This window comes from Microtus oregoni, unplaced genomic scaffold (genome assembly GCF_018167655.1).
Source record: "Microtus oregoni isolate MIOR12 unplaced genomic scaffold, Mior012 000008F_ref0000371, whole genome shotgun sequence".
Lineage (NCBI taxonomy): Eukaryota > Metazoa > Chordata > Mammalia > Rodentia > Cricetidae > Microtus > Microtus oregoni.
This window is the reverse complement of record NW_024543067.1, coordinates 43,190,578-43,216,792: the sequence shown is the minus strand read 5'-3', so window position 1 is coordinate 43,216,792 and position 26,215 is coordinate 43,190,578. Positions and strand designations below refer to the sequence as shown.

At 41.0% G+C, this 26,215-nt stretch overlaps 1 protein-coding gene across 1 annotated transcript in view; it reads right to left on the bottom strand.

Annotated features, from left to right (window-relative positions):
- The window catches only part of LOC121451366 (beta-galactosidase-1-like protein 2), a 39,450-nt gene extending 13,658 nt beyond the window's left edge, over positions 1–25,792 (bottom strand). The window contains exons 1-8 of the mRNA XM_041656829.1: positions 25,701–25,792; positions 24,960–25,157; positions 20,635–20,703; positions 19,552–19,647; positions 18,619–18,727; positions 15,001–15,093; positions 1,155–1,236; positions 68–132 (exon numbers count right to left, since the gene is read on the bottom strand). Coding sequence (XP_041512763.1) covers positions 68–132; positions 1,155–1,236; positions 15,001–15,093; positions 18,619–18,727; positions 19,552–19,647; positions 20,635–20,703; positions 24,960–25,157; positions 25,701–25,792 — 804 coding nt within the window. The remainder of the gene's footprint in view (positions 1–67; positions 133–1,154; positions 1,237–15,000; positions 15,094–18,618; positions 18,728–19,551; positions 19,648–20,634; positions 20,704–24,959; positions 25,158–25,700) is intronic.
- Positions 25,793–26,215: the final 423 nt, after the last annotated feature.

Below are 26,215 nucleotides of genomic sequence, written 5' to 3'. Positions count from 1 at the left end.
ATAAGTGAGCCAAGAAGTCCTGGGTAGGGTAAGAAGCAAAGTGGCTGTCATGTCTGAAGGCCTTTACTTGAATGGATTGGAGTTCTTCATATGTTTCTTTCTTTATATTCTTCATGTGGACAGTGGCCAGCACTGTGGGTGGAAAGAACACATGTGAGATCCTGCCATGACCACACAGAACAGACTCTCCCAGAACCACGCTGCAGAATCCGGACCACATCTCTTGGACATCTGCGTCCCAAATTCTCACTTCAATACTGCAGTATCCAGAGCTAGCGATAAAGATAAGATGTCACACTGATAGCCACAGAAGCACATACGAATTGATTTACATATTGCCCTTCACTTAGAACTTATGGTGATGGTCTTGAATGTTAAAAAGTGGTTAAAATACACCTCATGACACAAATTAATAGATAAAAAGAAAATCAAGCAATTGAGATTCTAAAATTTGATGTTTTTGGTTGTGTCGGTCAAATCCAAGATCTCTTTTATGCTTGTGTTCTAGATCAGATCACTATTGTAACCTTTAAATTACAACAGAGAAAGACACACATGCACACACGCACACACACACACACACACACACACACACACACACACACTTTTTTGGGACAAGAGCATTGGAAGAGAATGGAGTTGACAAAATCACTTAGAGGAAAGAATACAAGAATTGCTTTATTGCTTTTCATAGTCTTGGTCCCTATGCATCCATTCTTTCCTCTTAGCATGTTCATCCCATGTACACATGCTAAGCAAGTGCTCTACCCCTGACTATTACTCCCTCCCACTCGACTCCCAACCCTGCTTTTATTCTCTGGACACATTTGTTCCGAGAACGGCCAGGGCCATGGGTTCCTGGCAGTACCACTGCTCTGAAACCCCTCCATTCTGTGGTTCAGTCAGGGACTCTTGTCAGAGCTGGAGACAACTTATTTGTGTCTCAGCTGTTCCCTGTGCTAGGCCACTCAACATTTGAAAGGGAGGAGTAACGCTCTGGTCATAACAGGTGCTGTGCACCAAGGTTGGGCCCTACGTCCTAACTCAGTTTTGACCACAAGTTCTTACCACCAGGAAATGAAAGGATGAACCATAGAAAGACTTGTGCTTTTTCAACTTGGCCAGTGTAGGAACAAATGCAGACAATACCATACCGTTTTTCAAGTGGCCTTTTCTCAGATTCAGGCCATCGTCGGCAGTCATGAGCAGCTCACTGATCCCTCTTGACACCAAAGCCTGGGGAGAAAGTCAGTAAGAGAAATAAATGGGTTGCCCTAGGCCCATGAGTTTGCTTCTTTCTAGGGGTGGAAAAAAAAAACAAACAAAAGAACTATAGCCATGGAAATACCACTGTTCAGTTGAGACATGGAGAGAAAGGCTTCATTCCCCATGCAACCACTTTATTTTAAAAATTTAAAACAAAAATATAAGTCCTGCCTCTGTCACACTCAACAGCAGTCAAATTCCAAACTTCAGAGAAGAGGCAGAGGGGCAATTGTATCACCCAATGCAGTGCTTTCCCCCAAGGACCTCCAGGGGTTGCTCCAAGCCACAGAGTAGAAAAATGAATGCTTCTGTCCATGCTGTCACCAAATCACCATACCTCATGAGCCAAATCCACAGGATCCACTTCTGTCCGTAGTTTCTTCAGTCAGTGGTAAGAGCACGTAAATTGTGATTACTCCACCCATTTTGGCACCTTTACCCGTGTGACCCTTAAATGTTCCTATATTTAAAATTCTTTATATTTAAAGGGGGATATGCTATAGAGATTTGCATTGGTATACATCTTAGTTCATGGATACAAATTTAAGGTCAATTTTTGTTATACTGTGTATATATTTCTGCTCTTGATTCAGGTATTTTGATTGTGCAGCTCATTTAAAAGTGTAATGTATAATTGCTGCACCTTTGCAGCCTGGATGCCAAGACTGGCAAGGGGTGCCCAGATTGAGACACGTAGGCTTCTCTTTAGGTGGAAGAACAGCAACCTTTATTTTGCCCAGCAACCTTTTATACCTCTACTCCTTCTGTAGAGACCCACCGGCCAGAAAGAATATAAACATCCTTGTCAGTTACAGACCACAAGGAAGTTCCCCGGTGGGTCAGCGGGAGCGAGGGCAGCTGGATCACAACATATAATTAAGAATTATAGGTAAATAGTCATCTGTAATAGTCAAGCTTGTAGTCATGGTAGTTAGATATTCTAGATGTACAGAGAAATATTTCACATGGACAGGGATTCTTCAAATCTTTCAAAGACTACAGAATATGACATTTAAAGTGTTTTAAGAATTTAGGACTTTTCGTGACAGTGAGACACATGTGCTCCTGGAAGCACCAATTTACTTCAAGAGGAAGATGGGCATCAAAGAGGCTCCTCATGGATTTGGTTATCCATTTGTGCAAGAAACTGGTCTTGCCTGGACTGTTTGATGAACTGGACAAGCAGGACCAATAGAGAAATGCCTGCTAAATGTGCCTAAAGGTGAGATGTTCCTTTGGGGGTTCCTGCTTCATGAAAGAGTCTACCAGACATTCTGCAGCACACAGAAAAAGTGATTGGCCAACTGCTAATATAGGCCGAACTGTCTTTGAAATTTTCTGCATCATGAAAAAGTCTGTTGGATACTGTTGGCCTGTAACCCAAAGATGGATGCCCCAACGATACAGAAAAACTTTCAGTGACTGTCCAGGTAGTGAGATGTCTCTGTCAATTCTAGAGTTTTGGAAGTTCCTTACAATGTACTTCTTGTTTACTAGCATAGTATTATATTCCTCTGGAGTCTTTGATGGAGTTGAAGAATTTATAGTTATAGTTTTTCTTAGTTATGATAGAAGATAAAGTAGATATACATATTGTAACTATAATTCTTGATACATGTCTTGTTATATGTAATTTTACTATGTTAAAGTTAAAACCTTCCTTTTTTTATTTAAACAGAAAAGGGGAGGTGATGTTGGATTCCCTTCTGTATGCTATGAATACCATTGACTAATAAAGGACTGCTTTGAGCCCATAGCAGAACAGGGCAGAAAGAGGTAGGTGAGAAAAACTAAAGGGAATTCTGGGAGAAAGAAGGCAGAGTCAGGGAGAAGCCATGGATCTGCCACCAGAGACAGAGTGTAGAAATGTTGCTGATAGGCCATGACCTCATGGTGATGCACAGATTACTAGAAATGGATTAAATTAAGATGTAAGAGTTAAACAGTAAGAAGTAAGAGCAAATGGGCCAAGCAGTGTTTTAATTAATATAGTTTCTGTGTGGTTATTTTGGTTCTGGGTTGCGGGGATGAACAAGCAGCCTCTTCATACATATACTTTTTGCTTTTTTTGACGAAAACTAGGTGTTCATAGGTGTGTGAATTGATATCTGGGTCTTGATTCAGTTCCATTGGTCCTTCTGTCTGTTTTTATTCCAATACCAGACTGTTTTCAGTACTGTAGCTCTGTAGTAGAGTTTGAAGTCAGGGATTGTGATGCCTCCAGAAGTTCTTTTATTGTACGGGATTGTTTTGGCTATCCTGTTTTTTTTTTTTTTTTTTTTTTTGCTTTTCATTATGAAGTTGAGTACTGTTCTTTCGAGGTCTGAGAAGAATTTTGCTGGGATTTTGATGGGCATTGCATTAAATCTGTAGATTACTTTTGGTAAGATTGCCATTTTTACTATGTTAATTCTGCCTACCCAAGAGCCTGGGATATCTTTCCACTTTCTGGTGTCTTCTTCAATTTCTTTCTTCAGAGATTTAAAGTTCTTGTCATACAGATCTTCCACTTGTTTGGTTATAGTTACTTCAAGATATTTTATGCTATTTGTGGCTATTGCGAAGAGTGATATTTCTCTGATTTTTTCACAGCCCATTTTATCATCTCTGTATAGGAGGGCTACTGATTTTTTTTTAGTTAATCTTTTTTTTAAAAATTTATTTATTTATTAAGGATTTCTTCCTCCCATTTCCCTCCCCCTCCCCCGATCAAGACCCCCTCCCCCATCTGCTCGAAGAGCAATCAGGGTTCCCTGACCTGTGGGAAGCCTAAGGACCGCCCACCTCTACCCAGGTCTAGTAAGGTGAGCATCCAAACCGCCTAGACTTCCCCAAAGCCAGTATGTGCAGTAGGATCAAAAACCCACTGCAATTGTTCTTTTTTTTTAAATTTATTTAATTATTAAAGATTTCTGTCTCTTCCCCACCACCGCCTCCCATTTCCCTCCCCCTCCCCCAATTAAGTCTCCCCCTCTCAGACCAAAAAGCAATCAGGGTTCCCTGTCCTGTGGGAAGTCCAAGGAACCCCCACTTCCATCCAGGTCTAGTAAGTTGAGCATCCAAACTGCCTAGGCTCCCACAAAGCCAGTGCGTGCAGTAGGATCAAAAATCCATTGCCATTGTTCTTGAGTTCTCAGTAGTCCTCATTGTCCGCTATGTTCAGAGAGTCCGGTTTTATCCCAGGCTTTTCCGCCATATAATAATCAAAACACAAAATATACAGGTCAAAGAAAGAATACTAAGAGCTGCAATTGTTCTTGAGTTCTCAGTATTCCTCATTGTCCACTATGTTCAGCGAGTCCGGATTTATCCCATGTTTTTACAGACCCAGGCCAGCTGGCCTTGGTGAGTTCCCGATAGAACATCCCCATTGTCTCAGTGTGTGGGTGCACCCCTTGCGGTCCTGAGTTCCTTGCTCGTGCTCTCTCTCCTTCTGCTCCTGATTTGGACCTTGAGAATTCAGTCCTGTGCTCCAATGTGGATCTCTGTCTTTGTCTCCTTTCGTCACCTGATGAAGGTTAATATTCATGAGGATGCCTATGTGTTTGTCTTTGGATTCACCTTCTTATTTAGCTTCTCTAGGAACATGAATTATAAGCTCAATGTCCTTTATTTATGGCTAGAAACCAAATATGAGTGAGTATATCCCATGTTCCTCTTTTTGGGTCTGGCTTACCTCACTCAGGATAGTGTTTTCTATTTCCATCCATTTGTATGCAAAATTCAAGAAGTCCTTGTTTTTTACTGCTGAGTAATACTCTAATATGTATATATTCCATACTTTCTTCATCCATTCTTCCATTGAAGGGCATCTAGGTTGTTTCCAGGTTCTGGCTATTACAAACAATGCTGCTATGAACATAGTTGAGCATATACTTTTGTTGTATGATAGGGCCTCTCTTGGGTATATTCCCAAGAGTGGTATTGCTGGATCCAGGGGTAGGTTGATCCCGAATTTCGTGAGAAACCGAAACACTGCTTTCCAGAGTGGTTGCACAAGTTTGCATTCCCACCAGCAATGGGTGAGTGTACCCCTTTCTCCACAACCTCTCCAGCAAAGGCTATCATTGGTGTTTTTGATTTTAGCCATTCTGACAGGTGTAAGATGGTATCTTAAAGTTGTCTTGATTTGCATTTCCCTGATCACTAAGGAAGTTGAGCATGACCTTAAGTGTCTTTTGGCCATTTGAAGTTCTTCTGTTGACAATTCTCTGTTCAGCTCAATGCCCCATTTTATAATTGGGTTGATTAGCCTTTTAAGGTCTAGTTTCTTGAGATCTTTATATATTTTGGAGATCAGACCTTTGTCAGTTGCGGGGTTGGTGAAGATCTTCTCCCAGTAAGTGGGTTGCCTTTTTGTCTTAGTGACAGTGTCCTTTGCTTTAGAGAAGCTTCTCAGTCTCAGGAGGTCCCATTTATTCAATGATGCCCTTAGTGTCTGTACTGCTGAGGTTATACGTAGAAAGTGGTCTCCTGTGCCCATGTGTTGTAGAGTACTTCCCACTTTCTCTTCTATCAGGTTCAGTATGTTCGGACTGATATTGAGGTTTTTAATCCATTTGGACTTGAGTTTTGTGCATGGTGATAGATATGGATCTATTTTCATTCTTCTACAGATTGACATCCAGTTTTGCCAGCACTATTTGTTGAAGATGCTCCCTTTTTTCCATTGTACACTTTCAGCTCCTTTATCGAAAATCAGGTGTTCATAGGATTGTGGGTTAAAGTCAGGGTCTTCTATTCGATTCCATTGGTCGACTTCTCTGTTTTTATGCCAATACCAAGCTGTTTTCAATACTGTAGCTCTGTAATAGAGTCTGAAGTCAGGGATGGTAATGCCTCCAGACAATCCTTTATTGTATAAGATTGTTTTTGCTATCCTGGGTTTTTTGTTTATCCATATAAAGTTGATTATTGTCTTCTCCAGATCTGTGAAGAATTTTGATGGGATTTTGATGGGAATTGCATTGAATCTATAGATTGCTTTTGGTAGAATTGCCATTTTTACTATGTTGATCCTCCCAATCCAAGAGCAAGGGAGGTCCTTCCATTTTCTGGTGTCCTCTTCAATTTCTTTCTTCAAAAACTTATAGTTCTTGTCAAATAGATCTTTCACTTCCTTGGTCAGAGTTACCCCAAGATATTTTATGCTATTTGTGACTATTGTGAAAGGTGATGCTTCTCTGATTTCCCTCTCTGCTTCCTTATCCTTAGTGTATAGGAAGGCAACTGATTTTTTAGAGTTGATCTTGTATCCTGCCACATTACTAAAGGTGTTTATCAGCTGTAGGAGTTCTTTGGTAGAATTTTTGGGGTCGCTTATGTATACTTATCATATCATCTGCAAATAACGAAAGCTTAACTTCTTCCTTTCCAATACGAATCCCCTTGATCTCCTTATGTTGTCTTATTGCTATTGCTAGAACTTCAAGCACTATATTGAAGAGGTATGGAGAGAGTGGACATCCTTGTAGTGTTTCTGATTTTAGTGGGATGGCTTTGAGTTTTTCTCCATTCAATTTAATGTTAGCTGTCGGCTTGCTGTAAATAGCTTTTATTATATTTAGGTAGGACCCTTGTATCCCTATTCTCTCCAAGACCTTTATCATAAAGGGGTGTTGAATTTTGTCGAATGCTTTTTCAGCATCTAATGAAATGATTACATGTTTTTTTTTCTTTCAGTTTATTTATATGGTGGATTACATTGATAGATTTGCGTATGTTGAACCAGCCCTGCATCTCTGGGATGAAGCCTACTTGATCATAATGGATAATTTTTCTAATGTGTTCTTGGATTTGCTTTGCCAGTATTTTATTGAGAATTTTTCGTCGATATTCATGAATGAGATAGGCCTGTAATTCTCTTTCTTGGTTGGGTCTTTGTGTGGTTTTGGTATCAGGGTAACTGTAGCTTCATAAAAGGAATTTGGCAATGACTCTTCTGTTTCTATATTGTGAAATACATTAAGGAGTATAGGTATTAGTTCTGTTTGGAAGTTCTGGTAGAATTCTGCATTGAAACCATCTGGTCCTGGGCTTTTTTTCGAAGGCAGATTTTTGATAACCGTTTCTAATTCTTCGCGAATAACAGGTCTATTTAGATCATTCACCTGGTCTTGGTTTAGCTTTGGTATATGGTACTTATTTAAAAAAATGTCCATTTCTTTTACATTTTCCAGTTTTGTGGCACACAGGCTTTTGTAGTAAGATCTAATGATTCTCTGAATTTCCTCTGTCTGTGGTTATGTCCCCCTTTTCATTTCTGATCCTATTGATTTGCATATTCTCTCTCTGCCGTTTGATTAGTTTGGATAGGGGTTTATCAATCTTGTTGATTTTCTCCAGGAACTAGTTTTTTTGTTTCATTGATTCTTTGGACTGTTTTCTGTGTTTCTATTTTGTTGATTTCAGCCCTCAGTTTGATCATTTCCAATCTTCTACTCCTCCTAGGTGAGTCTGCTTCTTTTTTTTCTAGAGCTTTCAGGTGAGCTGTTAAGTCTCCTATGTGTGCTTTTTCTGTTTTCTTTAAGTGGGCACTTAGTGCTATGAACTTTCCTCTTAGGACTGCTTTCATCGTGTCCCATAAGTTTGAGTATGTTGTCTCTTTATTTTCATTAAATTTAAGGAAGACTTTAATTTCTTTCTTAATTTCTTCCTTGACCCAGGTGTGGTTCAGTAGTTGACTGTTCAGTTTCCATGAGTTTGTCGGCTTTCTGTGGGTAGCATTGTTGTTGCCTTCTAACTTTAATCCGTGGTGATCAGATAGGACACAGGTGGACACTGATATTTTTTTGTATCTGTGGAGGTTTCCTTTGTTTCCGAGTATGTGGTCAATTTTTGAGAAGGTTCCATGAGCTGCAGAGAAGAAGGTATATTCTTTCCTATTTGGGTGGAATGTTCTATAGATGTCTGTTAAGTCCATTTGCTTCATTACCTCCAATAATTCTCTTAATTCTATATTAGGTTTCTGTCTGATTGACCTGTCCCTTGGAGAGAGAGGTGTGTTGAAGTCTCCTACTACTAGTGTGTGTGGTTTGATGTCTGCCTTGAGTTCTAGTAATATTTCTTTTACATAAGTGGGTGCTTTTGTATTAGGGGTGTAGATATTTAGGATTGAGACATCATCCTGATGAATTGTTCCTGTTATGAGTATAAAGTGACCATCTCAGTCTCTTCTGATTGATTTTAGTTTGAAGTCAGTTTTGTTAGAAATTAGTATGGCCACACCTGCCTTTTTCTTAGGATCATTTGCTTGAAACACCTTTTCCCAACCCTTTACTCTGAGAAGGTACCTGTCTTTGTGGTTGAGATGTGTTTCTTGCAAACAGCAGAATGTTGGATGCTGCTTTCATATCCAATCTCTTAGCCTGTGCCTTTTTATAGGTGAACTGAGCCCATTAATATTAAGTGATATTAATGACCAGTGGTTTTTTACTCCGGTTATTCTTATTGTTTTTGGTAGTAGAGATTGTGTGTCTCCCTTCTTTGAGTTGTGCTGGTGAAGGGTCGCTAGATGCCTGAGTCATTGTAGCAGTGTTGGCAGTGTTGGATTCCTTGGGTTGCGATTTTCCTTCTATTACTTTCTGTAGGGCTGGATTTGTAGCTATGTATTGTTTAAATTTGTTCTTATCCTGGAATGTCTTGTTTTCTCCATTGATAGTGAATGATAGCTTGGCTGGGTATTGTAGTTTGGGTTTGCATCCCTGGTTTCTTAACTTCTGCAGTACATCTATCCAGGACCTTCTGGCTTTCATGGTTTCCATAGAGAAGTCAGGTGTAAGTGTGATAGGTTTACCTTTATAAGTAACTTGCCCTTTTTCCTTTGCAGCTCTTAATATTTTTTCTTTAACCTGTATATTTTGTGTTTTGATTATTATATGGCGAGGAGATGTTTTTCTTTGATCCAGTCTGTTTGGTGTTCTGTATGCTTCTTGAATATTTAAATGAATACTTTCTTTATGTTGGGAAAGTTTTCTTCCATAATTTTGTTAAAAATATTTTCTGGGCCTTTAAGCTGTGACTCTTCTCCTTCTTCTATTCCTATTACTCTTAGGTTTGGTGTTTTTATTGTGTCCCATATTTCCTGAATGTTTTGTGTTGAGAATTTGTTGGCTTTGCTATTTTCTTTGATCTGTTCGTTTATTTTCTCTATGGTGTCCTCAGAATCTGAGATTCTTTCTTCTATCTCTTGTATTCTATTGATTTTGCTTGTTTCTGTAGACTCTGCTCATTGACCTAGATTTTCCATATCCAGCTGGTCCTCAGTTTGTATTTTCTTACTTGCCTTCATTTCAGTTTTCAATTCTTGAACTGTTTTCATTACCTGTTTGATCGTTTTTTCTTGGTTTCCCAGGGTATCATGTACGTATTTACTCATTTCTTCAAACTTTTTGTTATACTTCTCGTCCATTTCTATAAGGGCATTTTTTACATGTTGTTTAAGGGACTCTATTGCTTTCATAAAGTCAATTTTTTCTACTTCTTCTGTGTTAGGTTGTTCAAATACTTCTGTTGTAAGATCATTGGGTTCTGGTGTTTTCATGTTGTTTTTCAGATTATTGGGTGAATTCTTGCATTGGCGCCTGCCCATCTCCTCCTATTGATTCTATCTAATGGGTCTTTTAAAAACCGGATCAGGTTTCCCTGCTGGCCAAGGGCTCCGCTTACAAAATGCTCTTGCTCTGTTGCCTGGTTCCTGCCGCAGGACAAGAACCCTCTCACCCCTCCGAAGTGTCTTCAGGACAGGACCAGGCTCCCCATTTGCCAGTGACCTCGCCAACAAAAGGCCTACCTCTTTGATTTAATTGTAGTAGGGCGATCTGCTCTTGTTATTGCATGCCCATCCCCGCCGCTTACGTCTGCCTCCCTGCAGGTCCCCCAAAGCCTCTTCCTGATTGTGCTGCCTCTCTGCCGCGTCTGAACGCCGCGCCTCTCCCCCACATCTGGACCCTGCGCCTCTACGCCTCTGCCTTTTTTAGTTAATCTTGTATCCTGATGCATTACTAGAGGTATTTATGAATTGTAGAAGTTCCTCTGTAGACTTTTGGGTTTGCTTATGTAAACTATCATATCATCAGCAAATAGTGAGAGTTTGACTTCTTCTTTTCTGATTTGTATCCCCTTGATCTCCTTTTGTTGTCTTATTGCTCTAGCAAGGACCTCAAGAACTATATTGAATAGATATGGAGAGAGTGGACAACATTGTCTTGTTCTTGATTTCAGAAGGATCGCTGTGAGTTTCTTTCCATGTAGTTTGATGCTGGCTGTTAGCTTGCGGTATATTGACTTTTTTATGTTTAGGTATGTTACTTGTATCTCTGCTCTCTCCTAGACCTTTATTATGAAGGTATGTTGTATTTTGTCAAAGGTTTTTCCAGCATCTAATGAGATGATCATGTATTTTTTTTTCCAATTTGTTTATAAGGTGGATTACATTGACAGATTTTGGTATGTTGAGCCAGCCCTACATCTCTGGGGTGAAGCCAACTTGATCATGGTGAATGATTTTTCTGATGTGTTCTTGGATTCGATTTGCCAGTATTTTATTGAGTATTTTTTGCATCAATGATTATGAGTGAGACTGGTCTGTAATTCTCTTTCTTAGTTAATGTGTTTGTGTGGGTTGTGTATCAGGGTAATTGTATTCTCATAAAAAGAGTTTTGCAATGTTCCTTCTGTTTCTCTTGTGTGGGACAATTTGAAGAGTATTGGTATTAGTTCTTTGAAATCTTGTAGCATTCTGAGCTGAAACCATCTGGACCTGGATATTTTTTTTTTTTTTGGTTGGGAGACTTGATGACTATTTCTATTTCTTAATTTGCTTATCTGGTCGTGATTTAATTTTTGTAAGTGTTATTTATCCAGAAAATTGTCAATTTCCTTTAAGTTTTCCATTTTGGTGGAGCACAGGTTTTTCAAATATGACCTGATGATTCTCTGGATTTCCTCCATGTCTTTTATTATGTCCCCCTTTTTATTTTTGATTTTGTTAATTTGGATATTCTCTCTGTGCCTTTGGTTAGTTTGGATAAAGGTTTGTCTATTTTGCTGATTTTCTTGAAGAACCAACTCTTTGTCTCATTGATTCTTTGTTTTGTTTTCTTTGTTTCTATTTTGTTGATTTCAGCTCTCAATTTGATTAATTCTTATTGTCTAGTCCCCCTCAGTGAGTTTGCTTCCTTTTGTTCTAGAGTTTTCAAATGATCTGTTTACTACTCCTGTGGGATTTTTTTCCCCCAGCTTCTTTATGTAGACATTTGTGCTATGAACTTTCCTCTTAACATTGCTTTCATTGTGTCCCATAAATTTGGGTATGTGTTGGTCATTTTCATTGAATTTTAGTAAAATCTTTAATTTCTCACTTGACCCTTTGATGATTCAGGTGAGCATTGTTTAATTTCCGTGTGTTTGTGGGCTTTCTGGAATTAGTGTTGCCGTTAAATTCTAATTTTAAACCATGGTGACATGATAAGAAATATGAGGTTATTCCAATTTTTTGGTATCTGTTGAGGTTTGCTATGTTACCTAGTATGTTGGTCAATTTTTAGAAGGTTCCATGAGCTGCTGAGCAGAAGGTATATTCTTTTATGTTAGGATTAAATGTTCTATAGATGTCTGTTAAGTCCATTTGAGTCATAACATCTGTTAGTTCCCTTATTTCTCTGTTAATTTTCTGTCTGACAATCCTTTCCAGTGGTGAGAGTGGGGTGTTGAAGTCTCCCACTATTAGTATTAGTGGGCTTTAATGTGTGGTTTAAGCTTTAGAAGTTTGGGTTTTTTTTTTTAACATATGAAGGTGCCTTTTATTTGGAGCATGCATGTTCAGTATTGAGATTTCCTCTTGATAGATTTTTCCTGTGACTAATATGAAATGTCCTTCATTGTCTCTTTTGATTGATTTTAATTTAAAGTCTATTTTGTTAGATAATAGAATAGCTACATTAGCTTGTTTCTTAGATTCATTTGGTTGGAATTTTTTTCCCCAACTCATTACTCTATGGTGATGTCTGTCTTTGAAGTTGAGGTGTGTTTCTTGTATGCAGCAGAAGGTTGAATTCTGTTTCAGTATCCAATCTGTTAGCCTGTGTCTTTTTATAGGTGAGTTGAGTTCATTCATATTAAGGGATATTAATAACCAGTTACTGTTAGTTCCTGTTATTTTAGTTTTTGTTGTTGGTGATGTTATTGTGTGTGTGTGTTTCCCCTTTTTTGGAATTTGCTGCTGTGAAATCATCTATTTTCTGTGTTTTTGTGGATGTAGCCAACTTCCTTGGGCTGGAGTTTTTCTTTATTACTTTGTGTAGGGCTGGGTTTGTGGATAGGTATTGGTTAAATCTGATTCTGTCATGGAATATCTTGTTTTGTTCTTCTATGTTGATTGACGTTTTCCTGGGTATAGTGGTCTGGGCTGGCATTTGTGATCTCTTAATGACTGCATAATGCTTGACCAGGACCTTCTGGCTTTCATTGTTTTCATTGAGAGGTCAAGTGTATTCTTACCTTGTCTACCCATGTTTTCTTCTGATTGGTGTACTTGGGGCTGTGTTTCTGGTCATCAGTCTTCCAGGTGCCAGTAGATCCAAGGCTCAGATGGTTGCTCCTTGTGGTGCATTCGGGGCCATGCTTCCAACCACCCCAGAGTTCACTAGGTGTTCCTGGAGGTTGCTCAGTGTTCCTGGGTGTCGCTCTGCAATACCGGGGGTCATTCAGGCCTGCTCCCAGGGAGGTTGCATTCTTGGGGCAGCTTCTGCTGAGGTCGCTGTCTTGGACCTGCTCTGGCAGTGGTCACTGGCTCAGGCATGTTTCTGTAGATATTCCTGTCTTGGGCCTGTTCCCGCTGAAGTCTCTTGCTTGGGCCTGGTCCAAGGTCTCTGGTTTGGACATGCTCCCTCAGAGGTTCTTAATCGTGTCGGACCTGAGGGACCTGCAGAGATCTCTGGCTCAGGCCTGCTCCCTCAACAGTGGCTCCCTTGTGCCTTCTCCTATGGATATCATTGCCTCAGGTCTGCTCCTGAGGAGGTCACTGTCTCAAGCCTGCTTCTGTGGAGGTCTCTGCCCCAAGTCTGCTCCAGCTGAGGTACCTGACTCAGGCTTGCTTTGGAGGAGGTTGCTGGCTCAGGCTTGTTCCCACAGATATTCCTGACTCTGGTCTGCTCCCTCAGAGGTCCCTGACTCATGCCCTGTCCTATAGAGGTCTCTGCCTCTGGCCTGCTCCTTTGGCGGTTGCTCCCTTGTACCTACTCCTGTGGAGGTTGCTGCCTCAGCTCCCACTGACCTTTCTATCACAACTGCACAGCTGAGCAAAGTATTTCCTAAAGATTTAGTTGGAGAACTTAGACAGAGACAGAATGTAAGGGCCTGAGATCCCAGTAAGGAAAGGAGGCAGTAGCTGATTCTAGAAAATGGGATGGTGAAAATATTCAGTGTCTGGAGAAGACTGGGTGCGTAACAGCACCTGCTGACAAGCCTGATACTCGAATTCAATTCCTGCGACCTACAAGGTGGAAGAAGAGCCTACTTGGCTCCCTCAAGATGTCTTCTGACCACCACATGTACATGGTGAGACATATATCCTGACACATATAAAGAAACATTAACTTTTACAATTTAAAACCTTTTGTAATTTATTTTTTAAAAACTGGGTGAATGACTTTGTTGGTGGAGTGTTTGTGTATCATGCAAAAAACCTTGGACTGCAGCCTCAGTAACACATAGACTAGATGTGATGATAACCATTTCCTATCCGAGCACTTGGGAGGTGGAGGCAGGGGGATCAAAAATTCAAAGTCATCCTGACAGCAGGAGGGCATGGGACCACAAAGCCAGAAGTGGAACAAATGCAAGGCAACACTGCTCCAGAGCTAGGCCAGATGTTTTAGCAATGAGTGTGAACAGGCTAATTCCCAATCACAAAAGGCCTACTTGCTGGTGGTTGGAATGGTGATTGTTCACGCTCAACCTGACAGGATATGCAATCACTGGAGGGATGGGCTTTTAAGCCTATGCAGGATTGTCTCAATTACATTAACTGAATTAGGAAGATCCATCTGAATTGTGAGCAGGATCATTATTGCTCTGGGAATCCTTGGCTCCGTAAAACACAGAAAGCAGGCTAAGCACTAGCAAGCAACCATGTCTCTCTCTCTCTCTCTGCTTCCTGGCAATAGATGTAATGCGAGCCACTGTTTCAAGCTAAGCTGATTTCACTTTTCCCCAGCTGGCTGGACTGCCCATAGAAGCCTGAGTTCAAATTCGTCAGAATATTTTACCACAGCCACAGAAAAGGAAACTCAGACAGTGGTGTTTTGAGACAGGGTCTCATGTCACACAGGCTGACCTCCAACTCACTATGTAGCTGAGGGTGATCTTGAACTGCCGACCCTCGGACCTTCACCACTCCCAGCGCAACAGCAAATCTGGCTGTGTATATTATGTACTGTTTATTAGTATCCTAAAAAATAGTTACAGCTGAAAGTAAAAGAATGGAAAAGCACATGTAAAATGTCACTCAGAAGGAAGTTGAGAGTCATACAGAGTGAAGCTGTCCTAGTGTGGGTCTCTGCCTTCTGTCAGAAACATTCGTGTTATTGCCAGGCCACCGACTAGAATATAACCAAAGATCAAACATAAAACTGGACTCTATCCATCCGCACAGTTCACAGTTCCAGGCAAGCTACAGGCATCTGGGATGTGTTTGCGCCACAATATAACAAACCACAGAAGCAGAGCACTTACCGCTTTGACATATGCCATATACTTCTTATCCATATTGTAGGAGCCATATTCATTCTCAATTTGCACAGCAATGATAGGGCCTCCTTTTGTATACTGAGGGTCAAGGAGGTAAGAATAGAAGAGTGAGATATTGATGGGAAAAGACTGGATTTTCTGAATCCTAGGCACACACCTAAAAACAGCACACCCAACTCCAGACTGAACCTCAGTGCTGGTCATTTCTCTCACTCACCATCAGAGTGACTCTATGTGAGAAGTCAAATGCTTCCAAAACAGTTCCTTTAAAAGTATCCCATGAATAACCACCATTTATGCATACTTTAATGTGTTCATTGTGAGGGCTCAAACTTCCAGAGTCACCCTCCCCATCGCCCAAAAGCTTCACATTTAGGGGGCACTGCCTTTGGCACCGTCATCTTCATTTAAGATGCGTTAAGTCCTACATGAAGATTAACTTGCATGGACGACCAGCCCCTCTATTGACTCCATCTTGGCCTTTTCACTTTCGTAGCCAAACTTAAACTATTTCCTCAAACTTCCTTCAGGAACATGTAGGCTAACCGGAAGGTGTCTCACATGTGGGGAGAGAGACACTCTAAGGCATTCAACTCCATGACAATGTTAGCGACATGGGAGCGTCCAGGATTCTGTACTCCTTTGACTGAAGTGTTTGCATACCCAAATCTGACCATAATGACTGAGGAGATACTCAAGACAGCCAGAGTTGAAAAGGGAAGATAGTGAGCAAGCATCTATTCTAAGCAAGCAAGCATCATCCCTAAATTATTTAGCAGGGAAGTAAAACAAACACCAAGACTAAAGGCGTGCTTTAATTTTCTAAAGCGCATACTCTTAGCTAACAAACATGGAAAGATTTTCAAAAGCAGCTTCTTCTCTTTTGTCTTAGGCTCTGTATCTCTCTGATGAAGAACAGAGCAAAAAGAAGAAAGATCCAGAAGCTGTCAGGACCCAGAATGACCTGAGGCAAAAGAGCTGGAATGTGATAAGTTTGATTGAAATATTCTAGAGAGGATTGCTCAGTGGTATGGGAGTACTGACCCATGAGGCTGCAGGGGGCGTTTCCAAGACCTCGCAGCATCACCTGGACAAAACTCATCCCTGGAAGAGGTAGAACTCACTTAGGGATTCCAGGTTGCAGTTTTAAGGCTGCAATATTCTAAATTAGGAAGGGTGAGCACAAATGGCTGCAGAGATGAAAATGTCCTGTGTTCAGTTCTGTTCTGGAAACAGCTTCTCACGATGGAGCCCTGACTGGCCTGGAATTCCCTATGTAGATGGTTTGTCCTTGAGCTCACAGAGATCTGCCTGACTCTGTCCCCTAAGTGTTGAGATTAAACATGTACACCACCATACCCAACTTGTTTTTTAATTTTTGAGGCAGGGTCTCTTATATCAAAAACTGGTCTCAAACTCCTTATGACCAGGAAGGCAATCTTCTGGCCCTATTTCCTCTACCCCCTAACTTCTGGAACTGCAAACTTGGAAAACCACGCTGGTTTATTGAAGCTGAGGATTGAACTCAGGGCTTTTGTAGAAGGCAGGCACTCTACCAATTGAGTTACTACCGTATCCTGAGGATCTGTTTGTATATACTGTCAATATAATAGCAACCAGCTGCTTGTAGTTATTGGTACGGTGAAGGAGAAGTGTGTGCCCTGGAAACTTAAGTTCTAATTGTACTTTGTTTACATTGATTTAAGCAGCTACATGTGCCTATGGACACCATGTCTCTGAAAAAGGCCATCTTACTTATCTCTCAAATGTGCACTGGCTTGTGTAGTTGGTCACTCATGAGTTTTAATATCTTTCTGGAGCAATGATAGTCTATTCCCCCAAAACGTTCAACCATGTGAAGCATTCATCTAAACAAATGCATGTTTTGGCATTGCCTCCATTTAATATATACTAATCTAAAATAATTACTGTGAGGATAAAATAAGTTTGGTAAGTACTGATTTCCTAGTGAAAAGTTGATATCTAATAGATGTTGTGATGGCTTGAATGAAAATGGCCCCCATAGGTCCATAGGGAGTGGCACTATTAGGAGGTATGGCCTTGACGGAGTAGGTGTGGCTTTTTTACAAGAGGTGTGTCACTAGGAGAGTGGGCATTGAGGTCTCAGAAGCTCAAGCCTGGCCAGTGTGTCACTGTCACTTCCTGATGCCTGCAGATCAAGATGCAGAACCCTCAGCTACCTCTCCAGTACCATATCAGCCTTCATGCTGCCAGGCTTCCTGCCATGATGATAATGAACTAAACCTCTCAACTGTAAGCCAGTCCTGATTAAACTTTTCCTTTCTAAGAGTTGCTGTGCTCATGTTATCTCTTCACAGCCACAGAAATCCTAACTGAGACCAAAGTAATTAAAATTTATCACTCTCTACTCATTTTCTACATGGAATAGACATTCTTTAGCCTAATGTGCAGTTCTGTCTCAACTGAAGCCAACCTAAATTGAAAATATTGTTTTGGGGCTGGAGAGATGGACCAGAGGCTAAGAGTACTGGCTACTGTTCATGGGGACCTGGGTTCAATTCCCAACACCTACACTGTGGCTCACAACTCTCTGCAACTCAGTCCCAAGGGCCTCCTTGGGCAATGCACACGTGTGGTGCACAGACATTCATCCAGGCTCAGATATGTAAAAATCAACAAAAGCTTTTTATAAAAAAAGATAAGAAAATATTGTTTGGTAAAAAGGCACTAAACACTGAGGACCACAGCTGAGAACCCCAAATCACTGGAGAACACGTTATTTTCCTTGGGAGAGCATGGCTGCCCAGGATCTGTGAACCCATTACCACTGCCTAATAATGCAAGAAAACCTTACAACACTAATTGTTAGATCAGGAAAAGATCTAAGACTCAAATTCAAAGTCAAACTCAGAGTGACAAAGAGAGGCAGGAGAGATGGCTCAATAACTAAGAACACTTGATGCTCTTCTGGAGGACTGGGGTTCAATTCTCAGAAACACATGGTAGCTCACGACTCTTTATAATTCCTGTTCTAAGGGATCCAACACTCTTTTCAGGTTCCTTATGCACCAAGCATGACAAAATACATACATACATACATACACACACATATAATTATAGGTAAGATAAAAATAAATATTGAAAAAGTCAAACTGGGAAGGCAAGATGGCTCTTAAAGCAAAAAAAAAAAATTACCACAAAACCTGATGACCTGAGTTCCATCTCACACAATTGATCAGTACATAGGTGATAGATAGATAGATAGATAGATAGATAGATCAGAGTTGAACAGCTCCTGTGGGAAGACAAAAGGAGAGTAATTAAATCCAGATCCTGTCCCTGCTTTGAGAAAAGGACTCAGTAGGTAGCTCAGGCTAGATCCTGTCACTTCACTATCAAAGGCAGGAAAAACAGCATGTGCCATCATGTCCAATTAGAGTCTAAAGGCAGAAGCTTCCTTAGATAGAATCTGGAAATCCTGGCTGCAAACACACACAGTAGCCAGCATATGCTCCCTGCTTCTCAGAGCACAGAAAGCAGCGAGCAGCAACCTAGCAACTAGCTAGGAAATCAAGCTGTCAATCACTTCCCTTATCGGCAGAGATGAGGACTGGATTTTACCTGGAACATTGCTATCTTGGGAACCAGATGATCGAAATACTCATTCATCGCTCTGGTGAATCCCTTGTAAGTTGTCCGCAGCTTCATTTTGGGATCCTTGAGTAACCAGCTGTGATTAAAAAGGTGAGATTCAGACTCAGGATGGGAACCGGTGATAGGAAACACTACAGCAAAGGAGATCTAACACAGGGCCCCTATTTGCAAGGCCGTAGAGACGGTGAGATGTGAGGATGTGGTCCAGCTTCAAGAAAGAGCAGTCTCTGCCAATGAGAAACAGCCCCATGACCCAAACATGTAAGAGAATTTTTTAACTGTGATTCAAGACAGAGCTCAACAAAGTACAGCCCAAAAGCCAAGTCTGACCCGCTCTCTGTTTATTAAATAATTTTGTCAGCACAATTGTACCCATATTTTCCTTCAGTTTTCAGGCTAATTACAGAGGCTGCATGTGGCTTGGAAAACCTAAAATATTTGCCATTAGGACTTTGAATCAAAATCGTACTATGTAGCACTGACTCTCCTAGTAGTCTACATCATTATGCAGCCTAGGATGGCCCCAAATTTGTGAAAATCCTTGCATCTCAGCTGGGATTACTATCTAGTCTTTTTCAGGAAAAAATTATCAGCCTGTATTCTAGAATGAGACAGTCATAAGGCTGTTTGGAAGTTCTTGCTTTGTGTGTGTGAGGGATGGAGAACCTGACCGTCTCAGAAAATACTCAGCTAGAAAAAGGGAAACAGCACAGATAAATGGTCCTGCTACCACATGCATAAACTTTGAAAGTGTTAACTAAGAGAAGACAGCTAGATTCAAAACCGTACCTTTAAGTACCTGCCATTAGGAAACAAAATGGTGTAGGTTTTCTAAATATATCCAGAAATAAAGTCCTGTGAATGTGTTACCCACCCAGGGATCTTCAGACCACAACTCACCTGGGCAAGCCTCCAAGGTCCAGGTCACTGCCAATGTAGGGACCTGGACACAGAATGACCCAGAGCCCCTCGTCTGAAGCCATGGTGACAAAAGCTCTGGAAAGAAAGCAGTCACAGTGACATTTCCCTCAAATAATGGCTTGGCACAGCAGCTCTCTTCCTTCCTTCCTTCCTTCCTTCCTTCCTTCCTTCCTTCCTTTCCTCCTTCTCTTTCTTCCTCTTGTGGGCTCAGTACCCAAATTGACTATGACTTAGACATCAGTGTTGAAGATTTAAGACAAAGTTACCCTGAATTCTCTTTCAGTATTATTTATTAGAAGAGAAAAATATGCCAGTCAGGAAGATTCCATTTAAATGAAAACAGACTTTTACTTTTGCAGGGACGTGAGGCTTACATGTTATACCATCTAACATCACTTTGAGTGACATGCACTGCTTTTTCATATCTCTGACTTTGTCTCTGCTGCACACAGTCCCTTCACATATACTTCTGAGCAACTTCAAAACTTGATTCAACTTTGTCATCATCACTGTCTTTCCTGACTTGACCCTAGCTGGGACTGGAATAGATTGTATTGCCTCAATATGTTGTATTTGCCTTTCTCTCTATATTATAAACTATAGCTCAGAAATCTGACACTATAACTAAGAAAGCAGGTTCTTCATGATGCATTCTGTAGAATGCTGGCTAAAACAAGATGCAGACCATATTGTAATAGTAGGCTATGGCCTATATAAGCCATAGACCAATGACTCAAGGAGGCTTCAAGTCAGGCAAAAAGTTATTAGAGCTTTTGGCTGGCTATTAAAACAGAATTATAGGCCAAGGGTTGATGTCACACACCTTTAATTCTAGCAGTAAGGAAATAGAGGTAAGCAGTTCTCTGTGAATGTCACCAGCCTGATTTACATAGAGAATTCCAGGCTAGGTGGAGTTACATGGTCTGACAGACCCTGCCTCAAAACAACAACAACAACAAAAACAACCAAGAAGCAGAGCTATACAGCCATTCCTTCACCCAGTTCCCCAGGCACATCCCTATCTGAATCTCAGAATCAAGAAATTAAAGTATGAACACATACATGAGGTCCAAGTTTTCAGTGAAGTGAAATTGGCCCACTGTTGGCTCATGAAGGTTCCAAGGAACATGCCTGTCATGTGGGAAAAAAAACATAAGAAGCTCCCCCATCATACATGCCTGTCATGTAGAAAAAGAGGAACATAAGAAGCTCCCCCATCATGTGCTTCTTCAGTACTGACTGCTCTACTTTTAACCTAGAAGCAAGTGTCTTTCACTTGGAGAAAGCTGAATGTTTCCACACCTAAGCCTCCAGTGTGGCACCTGCATTCCAAGCACTGAGGAACCTGAAGCAGGAGGATCATGAGTTAAAGGCCAGTTGTCTATATAGCAAGCTGTGTGTTGAAAAACAACCTTAAAAACAAACAAAAACTGTTGGGTGTTGTGGTACATGCCTGTAATACCATCACTTTGGGGACTGAATGGAGAGGCTCACAAGTTTGAGGCCAGCCTAGGCTACATAATGAGAATCTGCCATAAACAAAACAAAAGAAAACAAAAACATACCAGATCTGGTGAAACATGTCATGTCCTTAATTCCAGATACGGCTGATAAGGCACAGGGATGCAAAGTTCAATGACTAATTCTGGTAGAGAGTTCAAGGGTAGCTTCAGCAATTTAGCAAGACCCTGTCTCAAAATGAAAAGTAAAAAAGACTGTGCAACTAGTTCAGTGGAGTGTGTGTGTGTGTGTGTGTGTGTGTGTGTGTGTGTGAGAGAGAGAGAGAGAGAGAGAGAGAGAGAGAAATGGAAGATATTCTGAGTACAATAAAGAAAAAGAAATAAAATATCCTCTCAAAAAACTCCCTCCAACCCCCTAAATAAGAAAGAAAGAAAGAAAGTTATAATGAATTAAGCTATTGAAAAGTATAATAGGATAAAAAAGAAGATTGAATAAATAGTGCTTTAATGTAATGTGAGATCTGGTCAAGAATCTAACATACAGGTCATTGGAGCCCTGCAGCAAGGAATGTAGTAGAAAAATAAGTGGAAAAAAGTTAAACTTCTCTGCCAGGCAGTGGTGGTGCATGTCTTTACTCCAAGCACATGGGAAGCAGAGGCAGGCTAATCTCTGAGTTTGAGGCTAGCCTGGTCTACAAGAGCTAGTTCTGAGACAGGCCCCAAAGCTACAGAGAAACCCTCTCAAAAACCAAACCAAACCAAAACAAAACAAACAAACTTCTCCAAATTTGATAAAAAAATCAAAACAACTATATATAGAATCTACCTCAAGAATCTCAACAGAGGAGATGGCTCAGTGGTTAAGTAATGGTTGTTCTTGCAGAGGACCCAGGTTTGACTCCCAGTATCCTCAACCATCCATAACCTCAGTTCCTGGAGTCTCCTTCCGACCTCTGCAGGTCTGTTTACTTCAGATCCAGTTCTGGTAGACAACTTCTCATGCTGTTCTGTGGGTTACCTTAACATTTTTTGTCATATGCGTTCTATTTCTTTTTATCTACAATATATTTCTTTTTATCTACAATATTTCATATATATACACACATTTTATATAAATGCATATGTAATATTATATACTGAATATATATTTTATATATGTATATACACACAAGATAAAATATAAACAAGATGTATACACAAGATTATATATATGATAAAAAGATATTATATATCTATATGATAAACACATTGTAGTGTGATTATCCTTAGAATTCCATGTGGTTTTGTTAATGAAAAAAAGCAGTATATGTAGCCATGTGGGTGAGTCTCCAAAACAATCTTTCAGTTTTGTTCTGTGGCAGGATCTTACTATGTATCCCAGACTGACCTCATGCCTGTGATCCTCCTGATCGACCTCCTACATGTTAGGCTCACAGGTGTGTATTGCTGCTCTCAGCCCTTGTTTTGGGGTTTATACTCTGCCTGATTTTGAACTGGAACTTTCTCCATCAGACATCTTGCTCATAACCCTAAAGACTTCAAAGCAAGTTTATTCTCTGCTGTCTAGAGTTTCCAACCTCCTAACTGCATCCATAAAGAGTTTCCATCCCCCACAACTTTGTGAGCAATTCATTATAACCATCCTTTACCTGCTGTGGTGGTTTGAAAGAAATATGGCACCCAAAGGGAATATCACTATTGGAAGGTGTGGTCTTGTTGGAGGAAGTTTGTCACCATTGGGGTGGGCTGTGAGGTCTTTTTTTCAAGTTTCCCTCAGTGGGACAATCAGTTGACTTCCTGTTGTCTGCAAGATGTAGTACTCTCAGCTCCAGCACCATGTCAGCCTGCACACAGCCATGCTCCCTGACATGATGTTAATGGACTGAATCTCTCAAACAGTAACAAACCAGTAAGCAGCTCCCCTCCATGGCCTCTGCATCAGCTCTTGCTTCCAGAATCCTGCCCTCTTCGACTTCCTATCCTGACTTCCTTGAGTAATGAACAGCAATGCTGTAGTGTAAGCCTAATAAACCCTTTCGTCCCCAACTTGCTTTTTGGTCATGGTGTTTCATCACAGCCACAGAAACCTAAGACACCTGCTGATTGTGCTTCCCAGGAGAAACCTGACGACCACAGAGGATTCTGAGAACACAGCCTAGCAGGAGCTGGTCCTCACAAAGAGAAGCCTTTGCTGGAGCCCACATTGTTTAAGAAAACTCAAACTTCACCTCATCAACTGAGATTCAGTGCAGATAATCTTGGTGGTTTAACAACACTGCAATAGGGAAATGCTTGTGGGGTACGGTCCCCACATTTTCATGATATTTACCTCCTGGAGCATAAATTCTCACTGTAGAGAGAGAATGTTCCCTTCTGCTCCTTCTGGGGAGGCAAACAGTCACCATTTGACAGGCACCCAGGGGACTCTGTTCTCAACAAAGCTCCAAGGAGACCATTTCCCTGAATCATAGCCAGCGTGAAAGAAGTCTGCTTCCAGCCTGCTCTCTTCTTGACATGGAGATAAAGTCTTTCAAATCTATGTTATGGTAGCAAATAGGTACCCAAGACATCCATGACATACTGCACACCTTTCTGGTTAGTTGCTATTTCGGTGGTGGTTTTTGATTGTTGATTGATTAGTTGTGTTTGTTGTTTTGTTTTCTTGACAAATCTTATGCAGCCTAGGCTAGTTTCCATTTTCTATGTAACTGGAACTGGTCTTAAACAATTCTCCTGGCTCTTTTTCCTAAATATAGAGATTCTAGGCCTATTCCACAAGCTTGATATGATGACTAATCTTTTTTTAAAGATTTATTTATTAAGTATGTAGTGTTCTGCCTGAATGTATGAGCGTACGCCAGAAGAGGGTACCAGATCTCATTATAGATGATTGTGAGCCATCCTGTGGTTGCTGGGAATTGAAATAAGGTCCTCTAGAAGAGCAGCCAGTGCTTGTAACCTTTGAGTCATCTCTCCAGATCATGATGACTAATCTTGGTTGTTTCAGTTAGGGTTTCTATTGCTGTGAAGATACACCATGATTCAGCAACTCTTATAAAAGAAAACATATAATTGGGTCTGTCTTACAGTTTAGAGGTTTATTTAGTCTATTATCATCAAGGTGGGAACCATGCAGGCAGGTAGACATGGTGCTGGAGAGGTAGTAGCTGAGAGTTATATATCTTGCATAGGTAATAGGAAGTCGTCTTAGACACTGGGTGTGGCTTAAACATATATGAGACCTCAAATCAGCTTCCACAATGACACGCTTCCTCCAACAAGACCACATCTGCTTATAGTGACACTCCCTTTGTGGGCCATTTTTGTAAAAAAACCACTAAAGATGATTAAATCTGGAATTAACTAAAACTCAAACATCTACCATGCTTGTGAGGGATTCTCTTAAATGGATCATTTGAGGTGGGAAGCGATGCTTCAAATGTAGATCATCTGAGGACAAAAGACCCTCTCTAAAATTTGGACAGCCCACAAAAGATGACATGGAAGAAGGAAGCGTTTGATTTTTGCCTGCTTGCCCTCTCTATAGCTGGCAAGTTTATCTTTGCTGGTATTAGAACCAGCTTCTATGGGATTCCAATGCAGACTGAAGAGCAGCAACTCTTGAGAACTTCCGTGGGACTCGAGCATCAGATTAGGGCTGCTAAGGCACCCAGTTTCATGGACTGAACAATTATCAGATCTTTGGCCTTTCCACCAGGACACATCCTACTCAGACTACAGGAAACCACTCTATTAATCCCATATGTATGTATATGTATGTATGTATGTATGTATGTATACTGTCCCTTTAGGAAACCCTAACTAATAATTATCCTTCTTAATACTAATTTTAAAATGACTGTTCAAATGAAGTCTCAGGATTCATTTGAGCAAATTCTTCAACAAGAACCTGGAACAGCAACTCACGTGGTAAGGGTGTTGAAGCCACCAACTTTCATCTTCCTCAAGCTGAGTCTCCAGTTCGGCCTAGGTATCCGGAAGTAGTCCATAGTGCCAGATAGGATCCGGAATGGGGAACCTTCCAGTGTGAATTGTGATCCCTCAACTTTCAGACCTACCTTTCGAATCCGTAGTAACAAGGGAGTCAGGTGAGTTTGATTAAGCCTGCAAGGACAAGAAGGTATTCAAATCTAGAGCACAGGTTGCTGAGCCAAAAGTCCCAGAAAAGCTGGAGTTCAAAGTCAGTCTGGGATATAAAGCCCACTCTGTTTCCAAAGAAAGAGAAGAGAGGAAAGGAAAGCAAGGAGAGGGAGGGAGGAAAAGGAAGAGAAAGAAGCTACGGATGTGGCTCAATGTGGAAAGTGCTTACAGATTCCCAGCATCTGGATAAAGGCCATGTCAAACGTAATAGTGCATGTATCTAATCCCAGCACCTTTATATGGGAATGGGAGGCAGAGAGAGGAGAATCCATGGAAGCGGTGGACAACAAGGGAGACCCTGTCTCCAACGAGGTGGAAATCAAAGACTGACATCTGAAGATGTCCTCTGACCTCCACATAGGCACCATGTCACATGCACACAAACATGCACATATCCATCATATGCTTGTGTGCACATCCACACACACAGAGTTTTTAAAAGCTTTTCCCTTAGGGACTCTAGGTATACCTTACATGGGACCTCTTCATTGTTTTGAATATACGTACCTGGGTAACTGCTTATCCCTGGACGGAGCCATCACGGATAAGACAGAAAACAGACACAGAATACACTCAGGTCTCCCCAGGAAGGTCCACATGCTAAATGGGACAGAATAGGGAGGTGAGAAATAGGGGTTCAGAAAAGAATCAGCTAGGGGCTAAAGGAGGCCTTCCTTGAAGAAGAGAGAGGGTGGTCTACTGCAAAGACAAAATTTGTTCCTGGGCTTTTGCATCAGCTGGAATCTGGACAGCGTCTTGAAGCCAAGGCTGCTGGCTGGAAGAAGAAGACAATAGCAATTGCTGCCCACATAGCTGGGTTCTCAGGCAACATATACATTTGATGCTGGTCAAGGTCCAGTCAAGTACTGTTTTTACTACAGTAAAGCATAACCCCGAGACCTCCTACAGCTGCCCAGATGCTGAGAAATGGACCCCAGTGCTGTCCTGCTTAGCGGAGCAGGAATTTCTTCACAGGGCTGATGTGGGAGTGTCATATATCAATCTGTTGATTTCATTGGTTA